At 47.5% G+C, this 22,849-nt stretch overlaps 1 protein-coding gene and 1 long non-coding RNA gene across 2 annotated transcripts; one reads left to right on the forward strand and one right to left on the reverse strand.

Moving 5' to 3' along the window:
• The first annotated feature begins 361 nt into the window (after positions 1 to 361).
• LOC114449540 (uncharacterized) lies at positions 362 to 16,802 on the forward strand. Its single transcript, XR_003671997.1, has 3 exons — positions 362 to 372; positions 13,911 to 13,918; positions 16,731 to 16,802. It is a non-coding gene; the product is annotated as an uncharacterized LOC114449540 (long non-coding RNA).
• Positions 15,430 to 22,210, reverse strand: LOC114449539 (Krueppel-like factor 6). Its single transcript, XM_028427286.1, has 4 exons — positions 21,878 to 22,210; positions 19,580 to 20,150; positions 18,680 to 18,803; positions 15,430 to 18,033 (listed from the first exon to the last, which is right to left on the reverse strand). The coding sequence occupies exons 1-4, from the start codon at positions 21,977 to 21,979 to the stop codon at positions 17,982 to 17,984; spliced, it is 849 nt and encodes a 282-aa protein (XP_028283087.1). The 5' UTR covers positions 21,980 to 22,210; the 3' UTR covers positions 15,430 to 17,981.
• Positions 22,211 to 22,849: the final 639 nt, after the last annotated feature.

The raw sequence follows: 22,849 nt of genomic DNA on the forward strand, positions 1-22,849 counted from the left end.
AATGAGTCATAGCTCAAACCATCCAAATGTTTCATTCTCATGTCAAGAGGGCAGGAACTCTTCTGCCTGTCAGTGTCCACTGGAGAGAAATATGTTTCATGAGGCTTTATTTGGCATCAGTGTGTCTGAATCCAGTCATAATTAGGAGGAAATGAGCTGCAGGAGTCCAGTCTTGAAGTGACAAAAGCCTGGATGAGCTTTTCAGCATCACTCTGAGAGAGGATGCTCCTGATCTTAGTATTACGCAGGTGAAAGAAAGCGGTCTTGGAGACCTGCTTAATATGAGAGACAAACGACATGTCTTGGTCAAAGATGACTCCAAGGTTCCTCACAGTCGTACTGGAGGCCAGAGTAATTCCATCCAGAGAGAAAGTATTATCTGATAAACTAGCTCTGAGATGTTTAGGTCCAAAAACAATGACCTCAGTCTTGTCCGAGTTTAATAGTAAGGACATCCAGTCCCTTATGTCCTTTAGACACGCCTGTAGTCTGACTAGCGGCTCCGTTTCTTCAGGCTTCATGGATAAATACAGCTGGGTATCATCAGCATAACAGTGAAAGTTTATGCCGTGCTTCTGGATGATGTTTCCTAGAGGGAGCATGTAGAGGGTGAACAGGATCGGTCCGAGCACAGAACCCTGTGGAAATTTAAGCAGTAGAAGAAGAAGATGACAGCTGTGTCCACTTCCTGTAATCGTATTTTAGAGCGATGCACCTAATCCACTTTTCTGTAAACTTTAAAAAAGGTTTGCTTCACATTTGGATGAAGAGCAGGTCACTGTAGTTCTTTACTGTCTGAGTGTCCTGGGTGGCGATGGCCGCCCTGTTCACCTCAAGGTGCAACAAACCACATTTCTTGAAGTGAACTTTTGTCAGAGACATTTTTACCTGTAGTAAACTTTTCGTTATTGCTGACTTTACTTAGAATTTGGTGCTTTTTTTCGAATCAGTCGGGAGCGAAACCTTTTTGAATCCAATTAGATCAACTGAAAACACACAAGCTGTTTAAGATCAAGGCTGCTCCCCCCTCTGCTCCTGAGTAGATGTAATTTATGAGGTTTTCACATGTCAGCCATGTGTTTTATGTGTCAGACGTGAGCGCACATACACATGAGTGCACACCAAAACACTCAGATGTGCCGGAATGCCAGTGCATATGTGCGTACACCCACAGATGAGCACACCACATTTCAAAATCCAATTAAAGCCCCGGGCTGCGGGATCTCAGCCATACATGCCAAATGGCTCTGAGCGTCTGCGCGTCATCCGCAGCGCGAGACAGCTGACAACAAGATTACGGCCCTGAGCGCTGCGTTTGTGGTTCGGCCTGATGATAGCTTATTATTAGCAGCAAACATGTCCTCCACCCATGTGATGGGTTGTGTCATATGAGCCGGGGAAGGAACAATGTGGGAGCGCTGTTTGGACAAAACAAGTACGCGTCTGTGTGTGTCATTTAACCCTCTGGAGTCATATGTATAATGGTCCGTTTTGACTACTTTTAATTTTATCTTTATATTTCAGCTTAAAAATGGTTCACCTTGCTTTGTTTAGTGTCATTCTTTTCAGTACAACCCCACAAGTGTGACTATGGTGTTATTTTTTCATTTTGACATACTGTGTTAACACACTGGACCTAAAATCACACAAAAAATATAAAATCCGAGTGGGAAAAAATTTGATTTTTTACTGTGCAAACCACACAACATGTTTAACAAACCATTTTTATAACTTAGAATGCTTATGCAAATTGTAAATGTCAAAAAAATATGTACAAATGTAGCAAAAAACAAAATTATTTACAACTATTTACCCTTGAATGCAGTAAATGCCTCAGGCGTTTTTTTGTACAGCTATTTACAAGTATTATACACAGTACAGGTGTCACACAAATTATTTGTGCCACTTGAAAAAGCAGTTCCTGTCCACCACAACACAGAGGGGCACATCACAGGCCTGACACTTCCAGGGTGTGTCACTCCTCCTGGGGAATGGGGAATCGCTATCACTATCTGTCATTCGCCGGCTTTTCTCCCACAATCTTCCCTTAGCAACTAAATACCACGTGGTCCCATAAACATTTCCTGATTGGTTGACGTGGTGCATTTTTCCACCAATAGCAAAGAGGGTGTCATGTCACGTCATGCCGGTCAGAGCTGCTCTTACGCCGGTGTTTCCTGTATCTGCTCGCATAAAACTCAGCAGTAAACACCCAGCGAATGTGGCGAAAATGTTCATGAAAAAACGTTTATATTTTTTTATCATAACTCGGGTTTTACTTGACATATTAAAACAATTTAAAAACCTGTATATAGGTTGAAGTCCCCACTTTTAACACAAACTAAAACAGAGACTCAGCGACGCTGTTTCTTGCTGCCACGTGATCTTAAATTGGCCATGTGAAAAAGACGCGCAGGCGCGTCAATTGACTCCAGAGGGTTAATGAATGAACAAATTAAAAAATCAGCCCCTAGTGGCTGCATGGTGAACTGCAGATTACTTTATTAACCCTTCCACAGTAGCCTCATCTCTCAGCCCTGGAGGTTGCCGCTTGATAAAAACAGAGTATAGACACCATAAAGAGCTGAACTGCAGCCTTTAATGCTGATGCATGGTGACAAACAGCCAAAGAAATCAGAATTCAAAGGTTAAATGTTGATACTTTGGACGTATGGAACAGCGCGGCGTCTCTAACGGCTGCAGAAAACCGTCGCTCTGAGTTTTCCTCTGCAGGCTGAGACTTACTGTAACTGTGTCGTGCAGGAAAAGAAGAAAAAAAATGAAAAATTGAACAATGAAAGCGTATAAAAGTATTCGACGAGGGATTGTTCTGCAACAGGAGAATGCCCTTAAAACCCTTCTGTGCATGTGTGTGTGTGTGTGTGTGCTTACTGTGAGGCTTTCTGCATTTCCCTGGTGGAGTCACTTTGTAGTTTTTTTTTATTTATTTTACTCCACCGCGCTGCACTCCTCTCGCCAATTAGCTGACAGTTGTTTTATTATTCCTTTTCAAAACCTCAATCCTAAAAAGTGAAAGAGACAGAGAGGGAGAGGGAGAGGGGGGGGGGGGAGAGGGAGAGAGGGAGAGAGAGAGAGAGAGGGAGGGAGAGAGGGAGAGAGAGAGGGAGAGAGAGAGAGGGGGGAGGGAGAGAGAGAGAGAGAGAGAGAGAGGGAGAGAGGGAGAGGGGGGAGAGAGAGGGAGAGAGAGGGAGAAGGGGAGAGAGAGGGAGAAGGGGAGAGAGAGGGAGAGAGAGAGACAGGGAGAGGGAGAGAGAGAGAGAGGGGGGGGAGAGAGAGAGAGAGAGAGAGGGGGGGGGGGAGAGAGAGGGAGAGAGGGAGAAAGAGAGGGAGACAGGGAGAGAGAGAGAGGGGGAGAGAGAGGGAGGGAGGGAGAAAGAGAGGGAGACAGGGAGAGAGAGAGAGGGGGAGAGAGAGGGGGGGGGACAGAGAGAGAGAGGGAGCGAGAGAGAGAGGGGGTGAAGAACAGCTCATCCTCACCCAGCTTCTCCTTGTACCCGAGTCACTGAACCCTCAGGAGGCTCCCTCAGAGCAGCAGGATGATCAAAAGGCTTGAAAACGACATGTTGTTAACACGGCTTTGGTTTTTAGAAATAAATAAAAAAATAAAAAAAGGCTGTGCGGGTGGGGGGTGGGGGTGGGGGGTCAAATATTTGGAGCATTGGGGGGGGGGGGGCGGGATTTCATGCACCATGTGACATGTTTGTCAGTCAACAATACGTGTTGTGATCGGAGCAAGTGAGGGTTAATAATGTGCAAAACAACTGTGTCACGACCTTTGACCTCCTTTAAAAATGATAATGAGAAAAACCGCCGCTCCTCTTCCAGGAACATACTGTAAACATCATAACAACTGTAACCGAGGAACTGGCCTCGTGTGTGGCCCGGGCTGAAGGCTCCTCATGTCTGCTGTGATCCCTGAGCATCTTATCACCATCCATTCCTTTGGTTCAGAGAAAAGCCCCATGCTGCATGTACGAGGGTCCAAACACACCTAAGGTCATTTAAATCTTTACCAGGCGGGTGTAGCTGCTCGCTCCTAGACTCACCTAGGACCAGATGGCCTCAGGAGATCCAACCAGGGGCTAATGTCTCTGACCACAGCTGCTAGCAACCAGCGTTCTTTTCAGATCGGAGCCTCAGCCCTCCTCCACCTCAGGCACTGCCAGTCAGAACCCCAGGCTAGGTCAGCTTCACCCAGCTCCTCTCCACCACCACCACCACCACCAGGTCTAGACCCCGGGTGGAAATCTCTTTCATCGGCTTCACATCTTCTCAGATGATGTCACTTCGGTGTCTAAACACCAAACACATTCTATTTGTACTAAATCTAATAAATGTGTACGTCCTCCTAACTCTCCTGATTGAATTAGGGATGTCCAACAAGGTAGAGGCCCAGAGTTGACCCAGGACTGACACTAATGGGGGATTATATCTCAATGCTGTTCAGGGAGCGCCTCAATGTCCTCCCAGAGGCGCTGGAGGACGTGGCCAACCAGGAGGTCTGCCCCCATTCTTGACTAGACAATGGTTAGATTGGGGTTATAAAGAGAAAACACCTAGGGGGGCTGGATCTCAGGCCGGCAACCAAAGTGTTAGCAGTGAAGCCAGCTTTTAGCTTTGGAGCAATTTATGTTGTGGTTATACCAGGATAAAGGTGAAGCCCAGAGCTACGTTCTCCCAGAGTTAGCTGACCTGACAGCTAACATGCTAGCTGTTTGCAACCCTTGAACTGATATCATAGTGTGAAGTGAGAGAGTGAAGCTAGCTCAAGGTGTTCAAAATATGCCAGGGACATCGCAAACCTGCCACCATAGGTGGGTAACTCCCAGATGATTAGGCTTAGCATTAGCAGCTGGAGCTAGCAAAGTATCTGTCAGATTATAATCTGTATGTCTAAGAAGGATTTCCCACTGCAGTCAAAACACCGCCCGGATCGGACTTATCTGATGACCAACATTTAACTTTAACCACCAAAGTGACCTCACATCTCTCAGGTCGACGTTGGGGGGGGGGGGGGGGGGGGGGGGGGCAGCGATGACCTGAAAGAGTTGTGGGATAAACAGGAGTTAATCCGGGCCCGTGTTTACACGAAGCGCGGTGGTTTGTTGCAACGCGAGTCCCCTGGGAGTCCTGAGAGGAGCCAGGCCAGGCAGTAAACAAGCAGCCAGAGGGGATCTTGGGAAAATAAGCTGATACAGTGAGGTCACATCCTTCCTGCTGTTGTCATCCAGAGTCAGTATTTGAAATGTGATCCGTCCACCGTGCACGCAGACTTTCATAAAGAATAAAAACATAAACACTGTGATGATCATTAGAAGGGCCGAAGCCTGCAGGACCCACGGATGGAAAATCATGACGGTGCAAAGTTCTGACCCCATTGCAACTCAAAATACAGGCGCCGTGTGCTGCAGTGTTTGCAAATGATGCAAACATGAACTTCAAATTAGACTCTTCATTGAAGTGTTCAGGCTCTGTGTGTATTCAATGCGCTCATCCACGGTGAGGTTAGAGCTCAGAATAACCCCGCAGCAGGCCGACAGCGAGGCTTCTTACAGCTCAGCTGGTGACAGCAATGATCAGCTGAAGCAAACATGTATCCATGATGCATTCAGGGCTTCAGTTTCACTTTCCACACAGGATGACTTTCACTTTCACTAACGTGTTCTCAGTGAGAAAGTGCAGCGAGTAACAAAATGATCCTCATGGCTGACGGGCCGCCACATAGCTACACCACCAGAGTCTGGGTCATCTGAGGGGTCGTGGCATCTGATCCTGGGACTGTTGTACCTGCAGCATTGATTGGTTTTATCTAAGTGTGTCACGATCATCGCAAACATCTCGTCATTTCCTGTTTTGGTTGAAGTGAAGCATTAAAAACATGGTTAGGTTTGTAGGATCATTTGGATTCAAAATGTTTGAATCTGCCTCCGCCATCAAAGCCCCACCAACCGCAACACATCTGACTGGCACTACTTAGATTCAACACATTCAAAGGAAACTAGTGCAGCCAAAACTGAAAGCTGCAGTTCACCCCACAGCCTCTAGGGGGCAGGCTCCTGGATCAGTGGGACTTTTTATGCACTTAAAACACCATAATCAGGAAAATGAAGGCAATGTTGAAGTGACACAAAAACAAACTGCAATTCCTCGAGTGGCCACTTGAGCGATCCAGCATAGACCTCCATGGGGTGGATGGCGATGGTGAGCCTCTTGCTCCACCTCTGTGCCCATATTTGGATTAACAGGAAGTCATGTGGACTCATGATGTTACACACAAAGAAAATACTCTTTTCTGAAAATAAATCCACTCAAACATCAATATTAATCAGAGTGTCATCACCTCTAAGTGTCCAACAACAACAACAACAACAACAACAAAACAACAACAACAACAGCACTCAGCAGTGGGAGGTCCTCCGTCTCAGCGCTCGCTCTGTGTCTGGGTTTTATCTGTTGCTGCCTATGTTCTGGACAAATCATCTTGATGTGACTTCCTATTATTTGGCAATTACTAACTTTTTTTTAAAAATGAGCCCAACTTTACAGACTGGAGGTCGGCTGGTAATTGGATTTTCAGAGTGATGCTCTCGTGTGTGATTGTGTGCGTTGGTGAATTAGGAGTCGTGACAGTTCACATCTGTCTCTCTCCCTCTATCTCTTTCTCACCCTCTGTTTCCACAGGGGTCCGTCCTCGTGCAAGGTGTGTGTGTGTGTGAGTGTGTGAGTGTGTGTGTGTGTGTGTGTGTGTGTGTGAGTGAGTGTGTGTGTGAGTGTGTGTGTGTGTGTGTGTGTGTGTGTGTGTGTGTGTGAGTGTGTGTGTGTGTGTGTGTGAGTGTGTGAGTGTGTGTGTGAGTGTGTGTGTGTGTGTGTGAGTGTGTGTGTGTGTGTGTGAGTGTGTGTGTGTGTGTGTGTGTGTGTGTGTGAGTGTGCAGTTTTTTAGTGTATATCCAGGGCACATTGTCTGGACAGGGAAAATGAGAATGGATGGGATTGTAATTACTGAATGGAGATATCCACACAGTGTGAAATTAGAAAAGGCTGGGCGAAAACCTCCCACGGGCACAGCCGGTAAAGAGGGAGTAGTTGTCATGGTGATAGGTGAATTCAAACAGGGCTTCGCAAACCTCCAGGGAAAGAGGTGCGACTGTGAGCTTTTCCTGTGTGTGTGTGTGTTTATGGATTTTTATTGTGAAAGAGGAGAGAAAAGTTGCAGTGACCTTGATGAAGAGTCAGAATACGGCGTTTTCAGTTTTTCTACATACACAGGTGCAGAGTGGGCTTCACATGCGCTCGGCGTGGAGCTGTTTGTAATGAGAAGCTGCATATTGTCAATAAAACTCACCCTCCCAGCCGTCCCACTGCGGTGTTTGAACATAGACTGAGTATAAAGGTGGACGACATGACAGCTCCCCAGGATGCAGGCTTTATGACTTCTGCAACCAGCCACCGGGGGCAATCCAGATGTTTTGGCCTCACTTTTAGGGAGACGCCATGTTGTCCATCCTGTGGCCCTTTGCTTTTCTTATGGAAGTGTATGTGGCCCACCCCTGCTCTACAGGTTTAACACACGTCAAAGGGGCCACTGCAGTGAGGACTACACTCTCAGTTTATGGATTATTTCCAGGCTGTGACATAATCTGGTTTATTACAGAGGCTGAAGTTCAGAGACGTGCGTACAGGTGGAACAGCTCTGATATTCTGAGAGACGTCTGAGGACAAATGACGCTTCATCACTGCCGTGGAGGCCTGAGCTCCATCACAGCTCCCATCAGAGATTCTTCTGTCTGACGGCAGGATGTGACATCACAGTGTGTGGATGTTTCCCGACCATTATTTATCCACCACATTTACTACGGAGCTCTGTTTTTTCAATGAATCCCTCCTGACTGCTGCGCTTCAGAGACCAAGCTCTGGTCCCGGACTACTTTCTAAATGAAGACCGTCTTTGCTCAAAGACAGACTCACTTTGAGGACACAGCAGGCGCCCTGCTGCCAGATAAGAGCCCAAATAACTGCTGCAGCTTCAGGGACACACTCTGTTGCCAAAATACTGTGAACACTGTTTAAAGGGAAAACGTTATTTTCAGTTCTTTGGCTCGTTCTCAGAACGTGACATGTTTGTATCCTCGGGGGTTTTTCGTATTCTGCAGGCACAGCTGTTGAAGACGGGCTGTTTAAACTCACACACTGCTGCTTTTTATTTTTGGCAACGTATGAGAGAGACGTCTGCAGAAATCTGATTAGAACCAGGTTGGAACTGTCCAGAAGGTGTGTGAGTGTGGAGGGACGCTGTGATGTAATCTGCTGTTTGTTTGCAGTCAAACATGTCGTCCTGTGTTGTCGGTGACATTCACATGAATGAGCACTGTTGGTGCTGCTGGACGGAGGTCAGTGTGCTGCAGGGGTGTAGACCTGTTAACATCAGGGACACAGTGTGCTCTTCCTCAGACTGTAGCTGTATTTAAAACATGTCCTCACTTATCAGACGGAGCTGGATCATTTGATCGTGGTGGTTTAAAGACCAACAAAGATTAATTATGCTCGGGGAAGAGGGATGAGGAGATTAAACACCTGAAAACATCACTGTTTGTGTCACAAGGCAGACGTCTCTCATCTGGCCGGTGCTGCTTCACACAGACGGGACATGAAAGCAGCACACACCCGAACACTGGGATTTATAAAAACTGGATGGTGCTGGTGAGGTGTCAAACTCACCCACAGATGACAGAAGCTGCATGTGAGCAGTGGTTGATGACTATGAATATGAAAATATCACCTGTGCCTCACCTACAAACACCTCAGTTTGTTTCTCTCTCTCCTCTTTGACAAACTGTTGTTAATGAATATTCATGAGCTGCTTTAAATGGACTATTTATAGTTTAAAGAAGGCGTGCAAAATGTGGAATGTAACTATTTGTACTTTGTTACTGTGCTTATGTACATTTTTATGTATTTCTACTTTACTTAAGTAAAAATAATACTGCATACTTTATACTTTGACTCCATTACATGCTGCAGCTGTCCCCTGTCCTTTCTCCTCCACTACATGTCTCCAGTGTCTGTAGTTCCTTGTTCCATGTGATGAACACAGTGTGGACTGATGAGAGGTCAGACTCTGCATGGAGGTGGTGTCACGCTGCAGCTGTGTTTCTATAATGAGCCTCAGTCATGATGCCGGTGCTCTGGCTCAGTGAGCTAACTAGTTAGCTGCTGTCTGCTAACACAGGTCCATCCATGTCTGATGAACATGAATCATCACATGAATCTACAGCAGGAACACTGACACAGTAAACATGCTGAATGCCTGTTTGTTATCAGCAGCCTCTCTGTTCACTTGATGCCCACAGCCTGCCTCATGACACACAGACCTGTCCACAGCTGCTTCTGGACTCAACATGGACATTAACTACACATGCTCCATTTGACTTTGATTATTTTAACCTGTTCACATCCTTTGGAAATCAATCATATATATTCAGTGTGTGAGTACTTTTACTTTGAATACTTTAAGTACATTTAAAAGTACTTAAGACTTTTACTTAAGGAGGATTGTTGATGCAGCACTTCTACTTTTACTTATATTTTTCTGGGTACTTTTACTTAAGTACCAAGCTTCAGTACTTCCTCCACCGCTGGTGATGTGTAACCCCTGATTATCTTTCCTTTTCTTGGCCATCATAAAGGACATGTTCTCCTCCACCTGGAACAGTTTACATGCAGCATGTAGCTATGCCCTGTACACAAAGTGTAAAAGTGTGAAAGTGAGTGATCTCTGAAAAGGCGTCTGCTGAAGAGCTGTAGTGTCATCATTTAACCCCCAGTAACAAAAAACAGCAAATAAAAAAATTAAGAAATGAGAATCTGAGGGTCCCTGAAGCTGAGATAAAAACAAACCCATAGCAGCTAAGCTAAGCTAAGCTAAGCTAAGCTAAGAGCAACAGCAGCCACTACCCAAACACCGGGTTGGTGTATAGCCTCCCTGATCACGGAGCAGGTCATGTACACACATCCGTCTCACTTCCTGTGGCTTCACAATAAAAGCAGCATCCTGTTAATCTGTCGACAGACTCGTCACAGCAGGATGGAAGCAGAGATAGTCTCGCTTCCCTGGCGAGCCGACGTCCTGCGTATGTGAACATGGCTGAAGAGTCCAGCAGCGTGGGGCGCCCTGAAAGCCTTGGCATGGAGCCAGTGCGGCCATGACCGCGTTACGTAACGGCGAGGAGGACTCCTCCATCAGAGTTCAAAGTGCACGGCGAGCAGATAATGGCCTCCTTTTATCAGCACGCCATAGTAATGAGCTTGTTCATCACCTAGAGGAGGAGGAGGAGGAGGAGGGGGAGGAGGAGGAGGGGGAGGAAGGCTGAGGAATGCCCATCCATCAGGTGCTGTATACTCAGTCTGGACAGAGCCCCGGCCCCCCTTTAAACCTCCAGACCTCTCCATCACTGTCTGCACATGTATGGGCTGGAAACTCTCCTCCACATGCTTCATGCTGGGTGCAGCAGCAGCAGCGGTGACAGGAAGACCCCAAAATGTTCCAGTTCATTCAAAATGGCCGACATCCTGTTGGGTTCAGGGAGAGAGAGACTCGTCTCATTCATTTTTTCGTACCTGAACGAGGCCTGAACGATGGCATAACACCGCTTCCACCAAGCAGCTAGCAGCAGATGCTAACACAACCGCTACTGACGTACCTGCCTGGGAAACCTAGAACCAGCCCTGTGGATCTCAGTCCGCCCCTCCACCATGATCAGTTTCAGAGTGCAGGGACGCCGGTTCTCCAGGTCTTTGGTGCCTGAGGACGCTCTGTCAGCACTGGACGGACGGTCCCAGCCACATTCTGAGGAAGCCCCTCAACCTGATCCACCGGCTGAAGCAGCTGTGGTGTGGCTGTCCTGCATCGTATTCAGAATGACAGTCGTTTGCTTTTCTGCACAAGTCATGCTGAAAGACAAGGAACTCGTCCATTAGTCCCATCATCTAAATATAAGACATCAGCGTCCGCATTCAATCGTTACCTTCCTCAGTTCTAATCTAAACACCAGCAGAGACAGACGATAAATAAGGACTGAGAATCTTCATCAACAAACAGGGACGGTGTTTTTAAAAAGAATGTTTACTGTGTTATCGACAGCCTGAAGAATCAGGTCTGCTGCATGTGTGACGCTGCAGGACGTATGAGGCTGAGCGTGAAGCAGCCGGAAGGTTTCCAGGTGACGAAGACTTGACAGACTACCATCCCCATGTGGGGGCGCCGACCTCCACTTTCCTTCTGGTTTAACAAGCAACCCCCCCCCTCCCCCAACCCCCACAGGACATACGAGCTCTGAGGAGGGGGGAGGAGTGTGTGTGTGTGTGTGTGTGTGTGTGTGTGTGTGTGTGTATACATGCTCATGTGGTGAAACCTGGCTCTGGGGAAGATCTCGTTCTCCTGGTCGACCTTGAATGTTCTCGTCATTTCACTGATGGCTGTGAACGCTGAGGCTTCAGTCAGAGCAGATGTCGGAGTAAGTGGAGCAAAGGAAAGGGTTAAAAAAAACTGCTAGGGTTAGGGGGGGGGGGCTGCTCGCTGTATTTACAATGCAGGTGATGTACGATACTACAGAAAAGAAGTTTAATTCAATACAAATACGAATACAGTCGACAGACATGTACACTTCATCAACAGAAAAAAATGTTCAAGTTAAAGGGTTAATGACTTCTGAGGATGGCAAAAACATTAAAGAAAAAATGTTTAAAGAAAAAAATACACATTTACAAAAATGTATAAAAAATACAAATAAAATTTACAAATAAAAATAAAAATGTGTCATCTCTGATAAATGATTCAAACAAACTGAATTTTAAAGGGAAAAAACGTGGGAATCGTCTGATATGTTAAGATGTAAATGTGTAAAAACTTTTTTACTTCCTGTAAATCTGTAAAATTAAAAAAAATTACTGTAAATTTCTTGATTTTCGTTTTGTTTTTTGGTCATAGAGAAAATGACAGTGATCATTCCAAACCTCTCTTCATGCAGGTTTGCAGGGGAGGAGGGTGTTGGACTCCCGACAGGATCCTTATTAAAGGATCAGCGTGGCTCAGACAGCAGCACCCGGGCTCATGTTAACGCGGCTAACGCTCGACGCTCAGCCGCTCTTCATGTTAGCGCGGCTAGCGCTCGCCGCTCTTCATGTTAGCACGGCTAACGTTCGCCGCTCGCCGCTCTTCATGTTAGCACGGCTAACGCTCGCCGCTCTTCATGTTAGCACGGCTAACGTTCGCCGCTCTTCATGTTAGCACGGCTAATGCTTGCCACTCTTCATGTTAGCACGGCTAACGCTCGCCGCTCAGCCGCTCTTCATGTTCTCTGAGACGCGGTCGAGTTTCAGTTCTGTTGCTGTTCTTCTGACTACTTTCACTTTTGAATTCGTTCTTCTCATTCATAAACTCTGATGTCATCTTATCTGGCCAATGATCTTCCTGCTTACATTTGGCTTATCCCTTCACCACTTTGTGTTCAGGTAGTTCTGCAGATGGCTCCGACCATCAGTATCATGTAGGACAAGCCATTCTGTCGCTGACCCAGTGAGCAAACAGCGTATATGATCAGTAGGTTCTGATATTCCAGCGTGGGGAGGACGAGCCTCGTCTCTGCTGCATTAACCCACCCAGCATGGCTGTCTAATTGTGCACAGTGGGAAGTCTAATACATCTGGAGGGAGAAAGTCTGTCACAGTCATGCATATTTAATTCATACAAATGTATTTATTTTGCCCAAAAGACAGTTGCTGTTGTTGTTTCCACCACCCTGGAAAGGAACGATTGAAACGTCAGCCTGCAGCTTCTGAACATGGTCCCGTTGCCCTCAGTCTTTGCATTGGCACAGTTTAGTTCTGCTGATTTGTATTAAAATACCAATAAATGTATCTTAAAGAACTCAGAGCGCGCTTCAATTATTCAGGGGCTCTGGGGCAGCGGCGGCGTAAAGAAGCGGAGGCACTTTGTGCGCGCAATCGGAGATGAAGAGGCCATTTGTCTGTGTAGTGTGCGGAGCTCTTATCAGGGATTTGTTTGTGGCACAACTTCATTTGCATAAATTTCTTGGAGAGTCAGATGAGAAGTGGCTGCGCTCCTGGCTGCAGCAGGAAGCAGCTCCTTGTACTAATGCTGAACATGAGATAAGCTTTTCTCATCTCCACATCTGGATCATTAACACATCTGTAAGAATAGACTCCATATATTGCAGCTGTGTCTGCAGGGCTCGGATCAGGATGATTCTACTCTATCGCTAACCCTGCTACAAAGTTAGCTTCATAGTAGCCTAACGTTAGATGGGAGGGTACGACATTATCAACATCGTACACACTTTGCAGGCAGAACACTGTGGAGTTTGTCACCATGTGTTGTAGGTCGGGTGGGCCGTGTTGTGGGATTTGCTTTTGCATGGCCCCGTTCACACTGGAGAAAGTCACTCCGGCTAGAGTGGGATTGAATCCAGATCGCCTTTAATCTGGATGCGTTCAGACCTATTTTCAAATCTGGCTATCACACCGGCTTGTTTGTTGTCCTCCAAACTGCTAGGTGGCGCCTCGTAACATTCAGGCTGTGGTAGGACCGTGGAGGGGCGTGCTTCGTGTCGCTCGTTCTTTCGTTTCAAAAAGCAGTTTATTCGTTTGCAGCCCTGTGGAAAATAAACTCGGGGCAAAGCTGTCGTAGTTCGATGGTTGTTTACAGGCGGCTTTTGTACGCGACCCGGACACTGCCCCCGTGAACCGGAAGCATCATGTCGCTAGTTTTGCATTTAGCCCTGAGCTGATATATCCAGATACGACCTGAATCCCGCTCTAGCTGGACTAATTTCCCCAGTGTGAGCGGCGTCTTAACCACCATATGGTAACATTAGTGGCAAAGGTGGTGCAGCATCCTGCCAGGTGAGGCTGTATCAGGATTAGCTATCAGGCACCGCTATTATGGAACCAGTTACCAATCTGGGTCCGAGAGGCAGACACTGCCTCCACCTTTAAGACTAGACTTAAAACTTTTCTGTTTAGTAAGGCGTACAGTTAGCCTTAGACCTAGTGTGTAGCACAGCTATGCTGCTCTAGGCCTACGTTGTCGGGGGGCACAAACATGATCCACTGAGCAGTTTCCCTCTCACCCTCTAACCTCTCCTTTTCTCTCCTTAGTCTGGCTCATACTGGTCTCAAGACCTGGATGATGACCTGCAGTCCGGCCCGTGAAGTCTCTCTTGCTCTACGTTGTCGGGGGGCACAAACACGATCCTCTGAACACCGTCTGACCTCTCCTCCACTCTCCTTAGTCTGGATCATACTGGGTAATATCGTCTCATAATCTGTGTTAACTGTCTTCCTTGTAGTTCTGTGCCTCGCTCTCGCTCTCTCTCTTTGCAGGTCTCAAGACCTGCATACTGACCTGCAGTCTCTCCTGTGCTCATCGACTTCACTAGCCCCTGCTGCTCATCTTTACTATCAAATTACTATTCCTACTTATGGACCGACGATATATATAGATATCTATTACAATATAATCACTGTTTCATCTTGCTGTCATGTTTGCTCTGTACTGTATCATGTTTGTATCATGTTTGCTCCTCTCTCTCTCTCTCTCTCTTTCTCCTTCATCCTCTCTCTCTCTCTCTCTCTTTCTCCTTCATCCTCTCTCTCTCCCTCTCTCTCTTTCTCCTTCATCCTCTCTCTCTCTCTCTCTCTCTCTCTCCCTCATCCTCTCTGACTAGCAGCAGGACTGGTTCCCCCTTAAGTTGACGGGTCCTGCTCAAGGTTTCTTCCTCTTAAAGGGAGTTTTTCCTTGCCACAGTGCTCTTAGGGGGGTTCCTGTGAAGCGCTTTGAGACAATGTCTGATTGTAATATGCGCTATATAAATAAAACTGAATTGAATTGAATTGAATTATAAAAACCTGTTATCTGCTGGATCCGGTTTAGGCACCAAAACACGGCCTGAACCTTCGGCTCTAAAATGTCCACCTTTACAGCAGAAACAAACATGTTTACATGCTGGTGCAAAGTCTCCATTAATTCATTTCTTTAATGTTTTTGTTAAGGTTTTTTTTTTTTTTAAATTATATTAACACAAAATTTGACATCATTTCAGAAAAGTGCACTTTCACTTCCTGACTGGAATCAGGAGCTGCCAACATGGTGATGGTCCGGTCTTAAACACACAACAAACTTACAGTGTGTTATTCCGCCACTGAAAATAGTCCCCAAACAAATGTTAACAGCTACAAACAGAACGTGGCTATAAGACAAACTAACAGAGCGCGTTGTCGGAGCATCTGAGCGTCTCTGGGTGGAGCCTCTGTGTTAATCTCCCCTCTGGGACTCTGTCCCGTAAACACACACTTCCTGAGTGACTGCAGGAGAAAGAACAACAAGAAGCCACATGTAGAACCAATAAAGTCTGTTTTATCCATTTTCCAATAAAAAATACATTCATACAGAAACTATTTTACAAAACAATTTCAAATGAAAAAATCTTGTTATGCCATAAAACAAACAAAAATAGAGCCTCGTATTATTTTTCCATGTTTATCCAATAAAGATTCTCTGAAGACAGGGCGTCTTCGCAGGTCTTTGAAAAGTTGAAAAGAAATCACATGGCAAATAAAAACAGTAATTAATACTTAGCGGGCACCAGAATGCAAAGTTATGACAATTCAAGAGTCCAGAACAATTCACGTCTGAAGAGTTGTTGATTTTTTTTCCTGTTTTGTGTTTTTATTGAAAGATGATAGGCCACAGGTGTAGGCGCTATTGATGCTGTTTTACATTTGCTCTACCTTTCTTCGACTTTACCAAAAAAACAAACAAAAAACTAAAAAACTAAGATGTTACAGAAGCAAACGAAGGAGAATGGAGTGCATCTATTTTACAAAAATCTTCAGCCGTCTCGTCTTTCAAGTTCGGAAACTACACGCTTCGTGTTTTGGTCCCATACCCGTTCAAAATAGAAGAAAATTCTCGTGACAAATCTGCACATACGAACGAATGAGTGAATGAATGAATGAGTGAAGTCCTCTCTCAACACTTCTGCTTGTCTTTTGGACAAAACAAATCCAGTAGGACCATTGTGGCTCTGAAGTATTTCTACAAAAACGGGGCGATCAATCGACCTAAACGTGATTTCCATCCGCTCAGACGAGGAGTGCGTCGAAGTAACTGAAGTAAGCACATTGTGACAAACATCTGGTCTCACCTCAGTTTACCTGCACAGACAGAAACCTGGAGGCCTGCGGCGCGACTGAACTGGTCAGACTGGTTTCGGTCACATGACGGGCTGTTTGAACTGAGACTGAGTAAAGACACTGACTCACCGTGAGGGCGAGACGAACCCAAACACACACCGTCATCAAAACAGACTCATGATGGAGACACGGAGCACACCGTCTGCTTGTTGTCTGAATTTGTCATAAACCTGCGGCTAACCGCTAACCACCAAAAATGAGAACATGTTTCCAAAACGTTGTACCTTTGACAGCAAGCTACAGTCCAACTGAAGTGCATCCATGTACTACACAGTAGTAAACCAACACTAAAGTGAAGTGAGGGGCTCCACAAGTCTCAAATCTGAGTCCTTTTTGATTAATATGATTCTTTTCTGATATAGTCATGATACGTAAGAATGCACAGAAATGTGAAAATGGCAGTCATCATGAAGCTGATGGTTTTTTAGATGAATCTGAAGGTGCAACTGTACGGATCAGAGCCTTTATAAAGCTATTCAACAACGCACTACTGCATTCGCAACGGCCGTTTGGTGTGTGTGTGTGAGAGGGAGTGATCTATTTAACAGGACAAGGCCACTTACATAAGGCATCAGTAAGGTCAACAGTGCATTTACAGAGAGAAGAAAAAAGAAACGCAAACGTGAAGAAGAAGGGAACAAAAAAAAATCCCAAAAGTCGAGACAGCCGCTAAGCAGAAAGTGGTTTCCCCAAGAAAATCAAAGCATGACTGCCTTATGTGTTTGTACAATACTATGATGCTGAGTATTAATGAAGGTAGCTGCTCTTGGATGGAATTCTGTTGTCCTATAAGCAAACAGGTGAGCAACACATCCCCAGATCCCATGCAACGTCTGTTATAATGGCATTAACCGTTTGTGTACAAGTGTTTTTTTTTTCCTTTTCAGATACAAACCTTACACAATGGACAACGAAATGAGCTTTATAGCGTGTATGTTTTCGAGACAGGCTACGTAATACATTGCACATTTAATAGCTGCACTAAACAAAACAAACTCCCAACTTTTTTTTTTGGATAGGGAGCTGTAGTTCCACCTCCAGGCGGAAAGGGGGCGCTCTCTGGTGAATCCGTTCAAAAAAAAGCCCCCTCCGACTACTCCTCTCCTTAGCCGACAGACTCATCAACACAGACAGAACCTTATGCTTGCATTCATTCTCAGTGAGACAACAGACACCCCCCCCTCTCAAAAAGCCCCCCCCTCCATGTCATTCACTCACAGTCCCACAATGCAATGCAAGCCTCCATCCGCTCCATAAAGCCAGCACAGGCATCCAGTCACAGGCACTCACAGTCCCCCATGCGCACAGGCAGACACACCGTCAGCGGAGGAATGGCACCCCCACACACCGCCCCCCCACCCCAGCCCGGAGTCCCATAATCCTCCAGGAAAAAGCGCTGAACACCACACAGAAGAGTCTCTTTCCAGATGTTTCCCCCTCTTTTAAAAACAAAGTCTCTCTTCCCCCGCTCCTCCGTTAAAAGCCTTCCAGAGCCGCTCTCCACAGCGAGGTGTCGGAGGCACTGAGTATGGTGCAAATAATAGCCTGCGTTGCTTCATGTTTTTTCCACTGACTGGAACGCGGTGGTGTCCCGGTTAACGCTCCCAGGACACACCGGCCTCGCTGATCCCCCCACAGGTCAGGACAATCAACCTGAATCATCCCTCAGAGCTCTCAACATGGAGGCCATCTTAGATGTGCCTCTTCATGTGCAGCGCCAGGTGGTCGCTACGGGAGAAACACCTGAGACCCAGACAAACCAGAGAAGAAGAAGATTAGGCAGGAAACTCCAGGGTGGTTAGCATGTGTTAGCATCAATGTGTTAGCATCAATGTGTTAGCTAGCATCAATGTGTTAGCTTCAATGTGTTAGCATCAATGTGTTAGCATCAATGTGTTAGCGCACTACGCTACAAAGCTTCTGGGATTATCAGATGTAATCCATAAACAGGATCACTTGAAAGATAAATATGATGTTTCAACAAGTGAAACAGACAATGCTAAGCTAACTTTCATCAGCTAAATCTAAGCAGTGTAGGAAACATACAAAGATGTCCCCATAAAACAGGGTCCTGATGTTTGTTGTGCATTAAAGGCATTAAATCTCTTCTTCTGCTGACTTCAACCCTTCAACACTCCCCTTTGACCCTGTCCTCAGCCCGTTGTCCTGAGCTCTCTTTCCATCCACCCTCCTTGACCTCGACCCCCCCCTTCATCCCTCCACCTTGCACGTCATTTTGATTGAACTGATTTGTCTTGGCCTTTCTTGGGAGTCAAGGAGCGCTTAGCGCCAAAGGTAAACAGGAAGGGATTAGCACTGAACCAGAGGAAGGAGGCGTAAAAATCAAACGATAGTTCAGACATGTGTCAGGGTGTTCCAGCCGCCTCACCTGTCGCAGTGACTGCATTTAAATGGCTTTGCTCCGGTGTGCTTCCTGAAGTGTCTGGTGAGTTCATCGCTCCGTGCGAAGCGCCACTCGCAGCCCTCCCATGAACACCTGTAAGGCTTCTCACCTGTAAAAGAGTCACAGGGAAAGCTGTCATGTGTTGTTGGCTGCTTCTAAATCAAAACATGTACCTTGAGCTCACACGGGCATCATAATGCTGATTTCTGAGAAAACACGGTCCCATGCAGGAGCTAAGCAGACTGGGCTGACTGCTGGAGGGGAAGAGAAAAACAAGTCTGTCCTCGTGGGTCTCAGGAGCTGTGGTATGCAGCCGGGAGGAGCGCTGCTCGAGTAGCAGGCTTATGTAATGTGTGTGTGTGTGTGTGTGTGTGTGTGTGTGTGTGTGTGTGTGTGTGTGTGTGTGTGTGTGTGTGTGTGTGTGTGGGGGGGGGGGTCCTAAAGGCCATTAACCAGGAGGGTAACATGGCCGGAGAAGGATGCCAGGAATGTGACTTCCTCTGCTGCTAATGGGCGGCACAGCTGTAAACAGCCTGGCAGGGGTCAAAGGTGACGAGGAAACCGCTCCCATCTGAACCCCCAACACAACACTGCAAATGTCACATTCCCATAATTTCTCCTGTCCAATGCAAACGGACGAGCCTTTTCCCAGGGTGAAATCTGAGAACTGTGGATTTGTTTTCAGGATCCACATCCTCTGTGGATATCCACCCCTCCCCCTCCCGCCTCCCTCCCTCTCACCCCGCCTCCCTTCCCCCTGCATGAAGTCACGTTCCGTGTGAATTAGGTCACTGTTGAGGGCATTCCTCCTGACAAACTATTCGAAGAATGTGGGAGCACTTTCTGCCAGAAGCTAACCTTCATGTCCCCGTGTGGCCTGTTTACCTGTGTGTGTGCGCTGGTGTGCTTTGAGGTGTGAGCTCTTGGTGTACACCTTTCTGCATCCGTTGAAGCTACACCTGTGCACCCGCCTCCTCCCATCGGGGGATGCCTCCCCGCTGGTCAGCCCTGACCTTTCCAGGCCCCCTGTCCTTATTTTCCCGGGCGAGTGCAGCACAGTCTGTATCCCGCTCCACACCTGGGCGACGGAGCTCTCTTTGCCGAGCTCGGGCGAAGACGGCGGCGTGCTGATGATGGCGGGGCCCAGGTCTTCTCCACCGTCGCCCAGAATGTCAGTCAAAGAGGTGGAGGAGAAGTCGAGGGTAGGGGAGAGCTCCTCGGAGCTGTCCGAAGCTTCGCTGCTGGCGTCGGAGTTGAAGCCGCCGGCGTCAAGGTGCTGGCCGTCCTGATTGTCTTCCTCCTCTTTGATGTGGGGGATCTTTGGGTCCGACTCGTTTGACTTGTCCCCGCAGGCGAGCATCAGCTTGCTCCACAGGTCCTCCTGGCTCTCAAATTTGAGGTCTGTGGTCGAGACGTAGGGCTCGCTCTGGAGGTACCTCTCCAGCTCCAGGCATGTCTGTGTGGAGAGGAGAGACAAGAGAGCAGTGAGTTGCACAGCGGCCTGTAAACAGACGGCTGCTCTTCAACCGGAAAGTCCCAGAAAAGTCCCCTGTTTCCAGAGGAAACCGGCGCTCTCCTCTGCGCCGCGGTTATTCTTAGCTACAGCAGCAGCAGGGAGAAATGCTGTGACACTGTAACACCGCTGGCCCAGCTTCCTCTCTGCCAGCAGGCACGAGGAAAGACACAATGTCCTATGCAGAGGATTGTCAAGGGTGCCCTCTGAGGCCACGCCGGGGAAGATTACAAGCACCGCATCTCCTTCTGAGAGCATGCGAGAACAAGGTGCTCCACCAGCATGCATGGCCGTGTGTGTGTGTGTGTGTGTGTGTGTGGTCATGAAATTTACATATGCTACAGAGCCCCCCCCTTGGGTTAGGGAAGTGCTTGTAGATCTTTTAAATCTATCAATTATTCAACATAATGTGGATTTAATAATGCATTTGGAGGCATCGCTAGAAATAACATAGCACACCGGGGACTGAGAGGAGGGAGGTCTGGTTCATGGGGGTCCATAAAAAGCCTGGCATGAATACTGCAAGAGCCGCTGTGGATCGTGAGCCTATTTTCTGTGAAAAGGAAGTGAGAGAGCAACTTCCTTAACCCTCTGCAGACCGCCAGCACGGCCAGATAAGAGCGCGCTGAGAGGCCTGTTTCCTAACCAAGCAGCTTCCAGCTCACAGCTCAATACTATGATTATTATGAAGTATTAAAGTGTGGTGCCATGAGATCAGTGTTTATAACAAGATAAAGGACTCAATAGCAATATTTGAATACAGCCCTGGATGACAGGGCAGTGCACAGGTCTGCGTTCAGGAGCAGGACTAGCGCCGGATCATCAGAGTAACTGATGGAAGAGAAATTCAAATGTTTCCCGTCAGCAGAGCTGGATGAATCCCAGGCGAGCTTTAAATGCCTGGGAGGACGGCTTGGAGGGAAGCCCGAGCAGATCTGAGCGACGCAGAGACAGAAGAAGAAGAAGAAGTGCAGCCAGCTCCTTTTACTTCCCAAAGCCCAACAAGAAGCGACTCCTGCCCTCCCCTCGCTTCCTGTATGAAACTCCACTGTTCTGTCATCCAGGGGCCGAACTGGAATACAGATCAGTCTCTGTGACAGCCTGTCACTCTCGTTTCTGTGTGTGTGTGTGTGAGAGAGAGAGAGAGAGAGAGAGACAGAGAGGAGGAGGAGCGCGTAAAGACGCACGGCTCGCCATTCAGCCGCTAAATCTGCAGCACGGCGTGTTTTTATTTGATCACAAGGCTCCACAGTCTGTAACACAAGCCGACATATTGTATTATATTATTATTCATCAGCTGACCGACGCAGCAACAACTACTGAAGCCACGGAAGGAAACAGTCAAACTACGAGCCGCGTGAAGAAGCGTCCAACCACACGAAGTTCATGAAAACACACACACACACACACACCCTGAAGTCACTGTTTGTCCAAACTGCGCATTTTCATAAACACATCACAGAGACCTGTCACTCTTCCCCTGTCAGCGCACGCAGCCCCGCTTTGAACAGGGACGCTGATGGGAACTGTTGCGCTGAATCGAGCCGCGCTGACATCTGCGCGTCCGCACGCAGCTGTCAGCGAAACGCACAAGTTTCCCAGAATCACGCACATTCCCCGGACTGCTGCGGCAGGCTGCGGGTTCACGCGGAGGGAATCAAAGTCATTACCTGCTGCCAGTACTCCTCCAGAGACGGTAACGCTGAAAAGTATCCGGTGTCGTGCACGATCTGGAGCTCCTGGAAGATGCTGCACATGGGGATGACATCCATTTCACTCCGCGGGTTCGGCCACAAGTAGAAGCGAATTGGAGCTTTAGACGGAGCGTGTCGCTGTGGTGAGAGGCAGGCGCTGCTGGGCTCCGGGCTGTGTGAGCATGTAGGACGCAGTCTGGATCCGTGCGCTTCCAGCGGAGGGTTTTGAGCGTGTGACGCACCGAGAGCGCACAACACTGAACTCTCCAAAAGTCCGTCACCGCACTGTAAACTTCCCCCCGATTCAAAATCACAGACAAACCCACCCCCATGTGATTACCCTACGTTTCGGCACGTCCACCAATGGGCTCAGAGGAGCGCAGAGCCCGCCTACCAGCCCACCTCCGGCCAATCCGGAGGCAGTGCCGACTCATCCTGTGTGTTGTGGTTGGTGCGCGGTTTGGAAGCGTCTCCGGCTCTGATTGGATGGAGTCGGGGCTATTTTTAGTGCGCTATATAAGCCGGGCCGCTCTCTCACCACAATGCGGAAGTTGAGTTTTCGACTGATTCAAATTTGAGCTCCAGCTTCTTCGGAGCAGAGACTGGAGGAGCGCAGGCTGCCGTCCGCTTTACTTCAACACACACACTGTAAACACAGGGGTCATGAAGAATCTGATCAATTCCTGCGCTCTATGAAACAAATCTGACACACTGCTGCTTTCCACGGCTGTCCAGAGATCCAGGAGGAACATTCTGAGTCTCCATGTGACGCTGCAGCGATTATGTTACAACAGAGTTTCCATAAAGATGAATATTGTAGCAGCAGCAGATTGAGGGACGGCTTGTGTCATGTGTGTGTGTGTGTGTGTGTGTATAATGTGCATTTTTAATCTCAATCACTTGCGGTCGTTCCATCAAACCACACTTGTTTCCTTTAGAAGTGAGAAA

This window comes from Parambassis ranga, chromosome 17, assembly GCF_900634625.1.
Source record: "Parambassis ranga chromosome 17, fParRan2.1, whole genome shotgun sequence".
NCBI classification, from domain to species: Eukaryota; Metazoa; Chordata; class Actinopteri; family Ambassidae; genus Parambassis; species Parambassis ranga.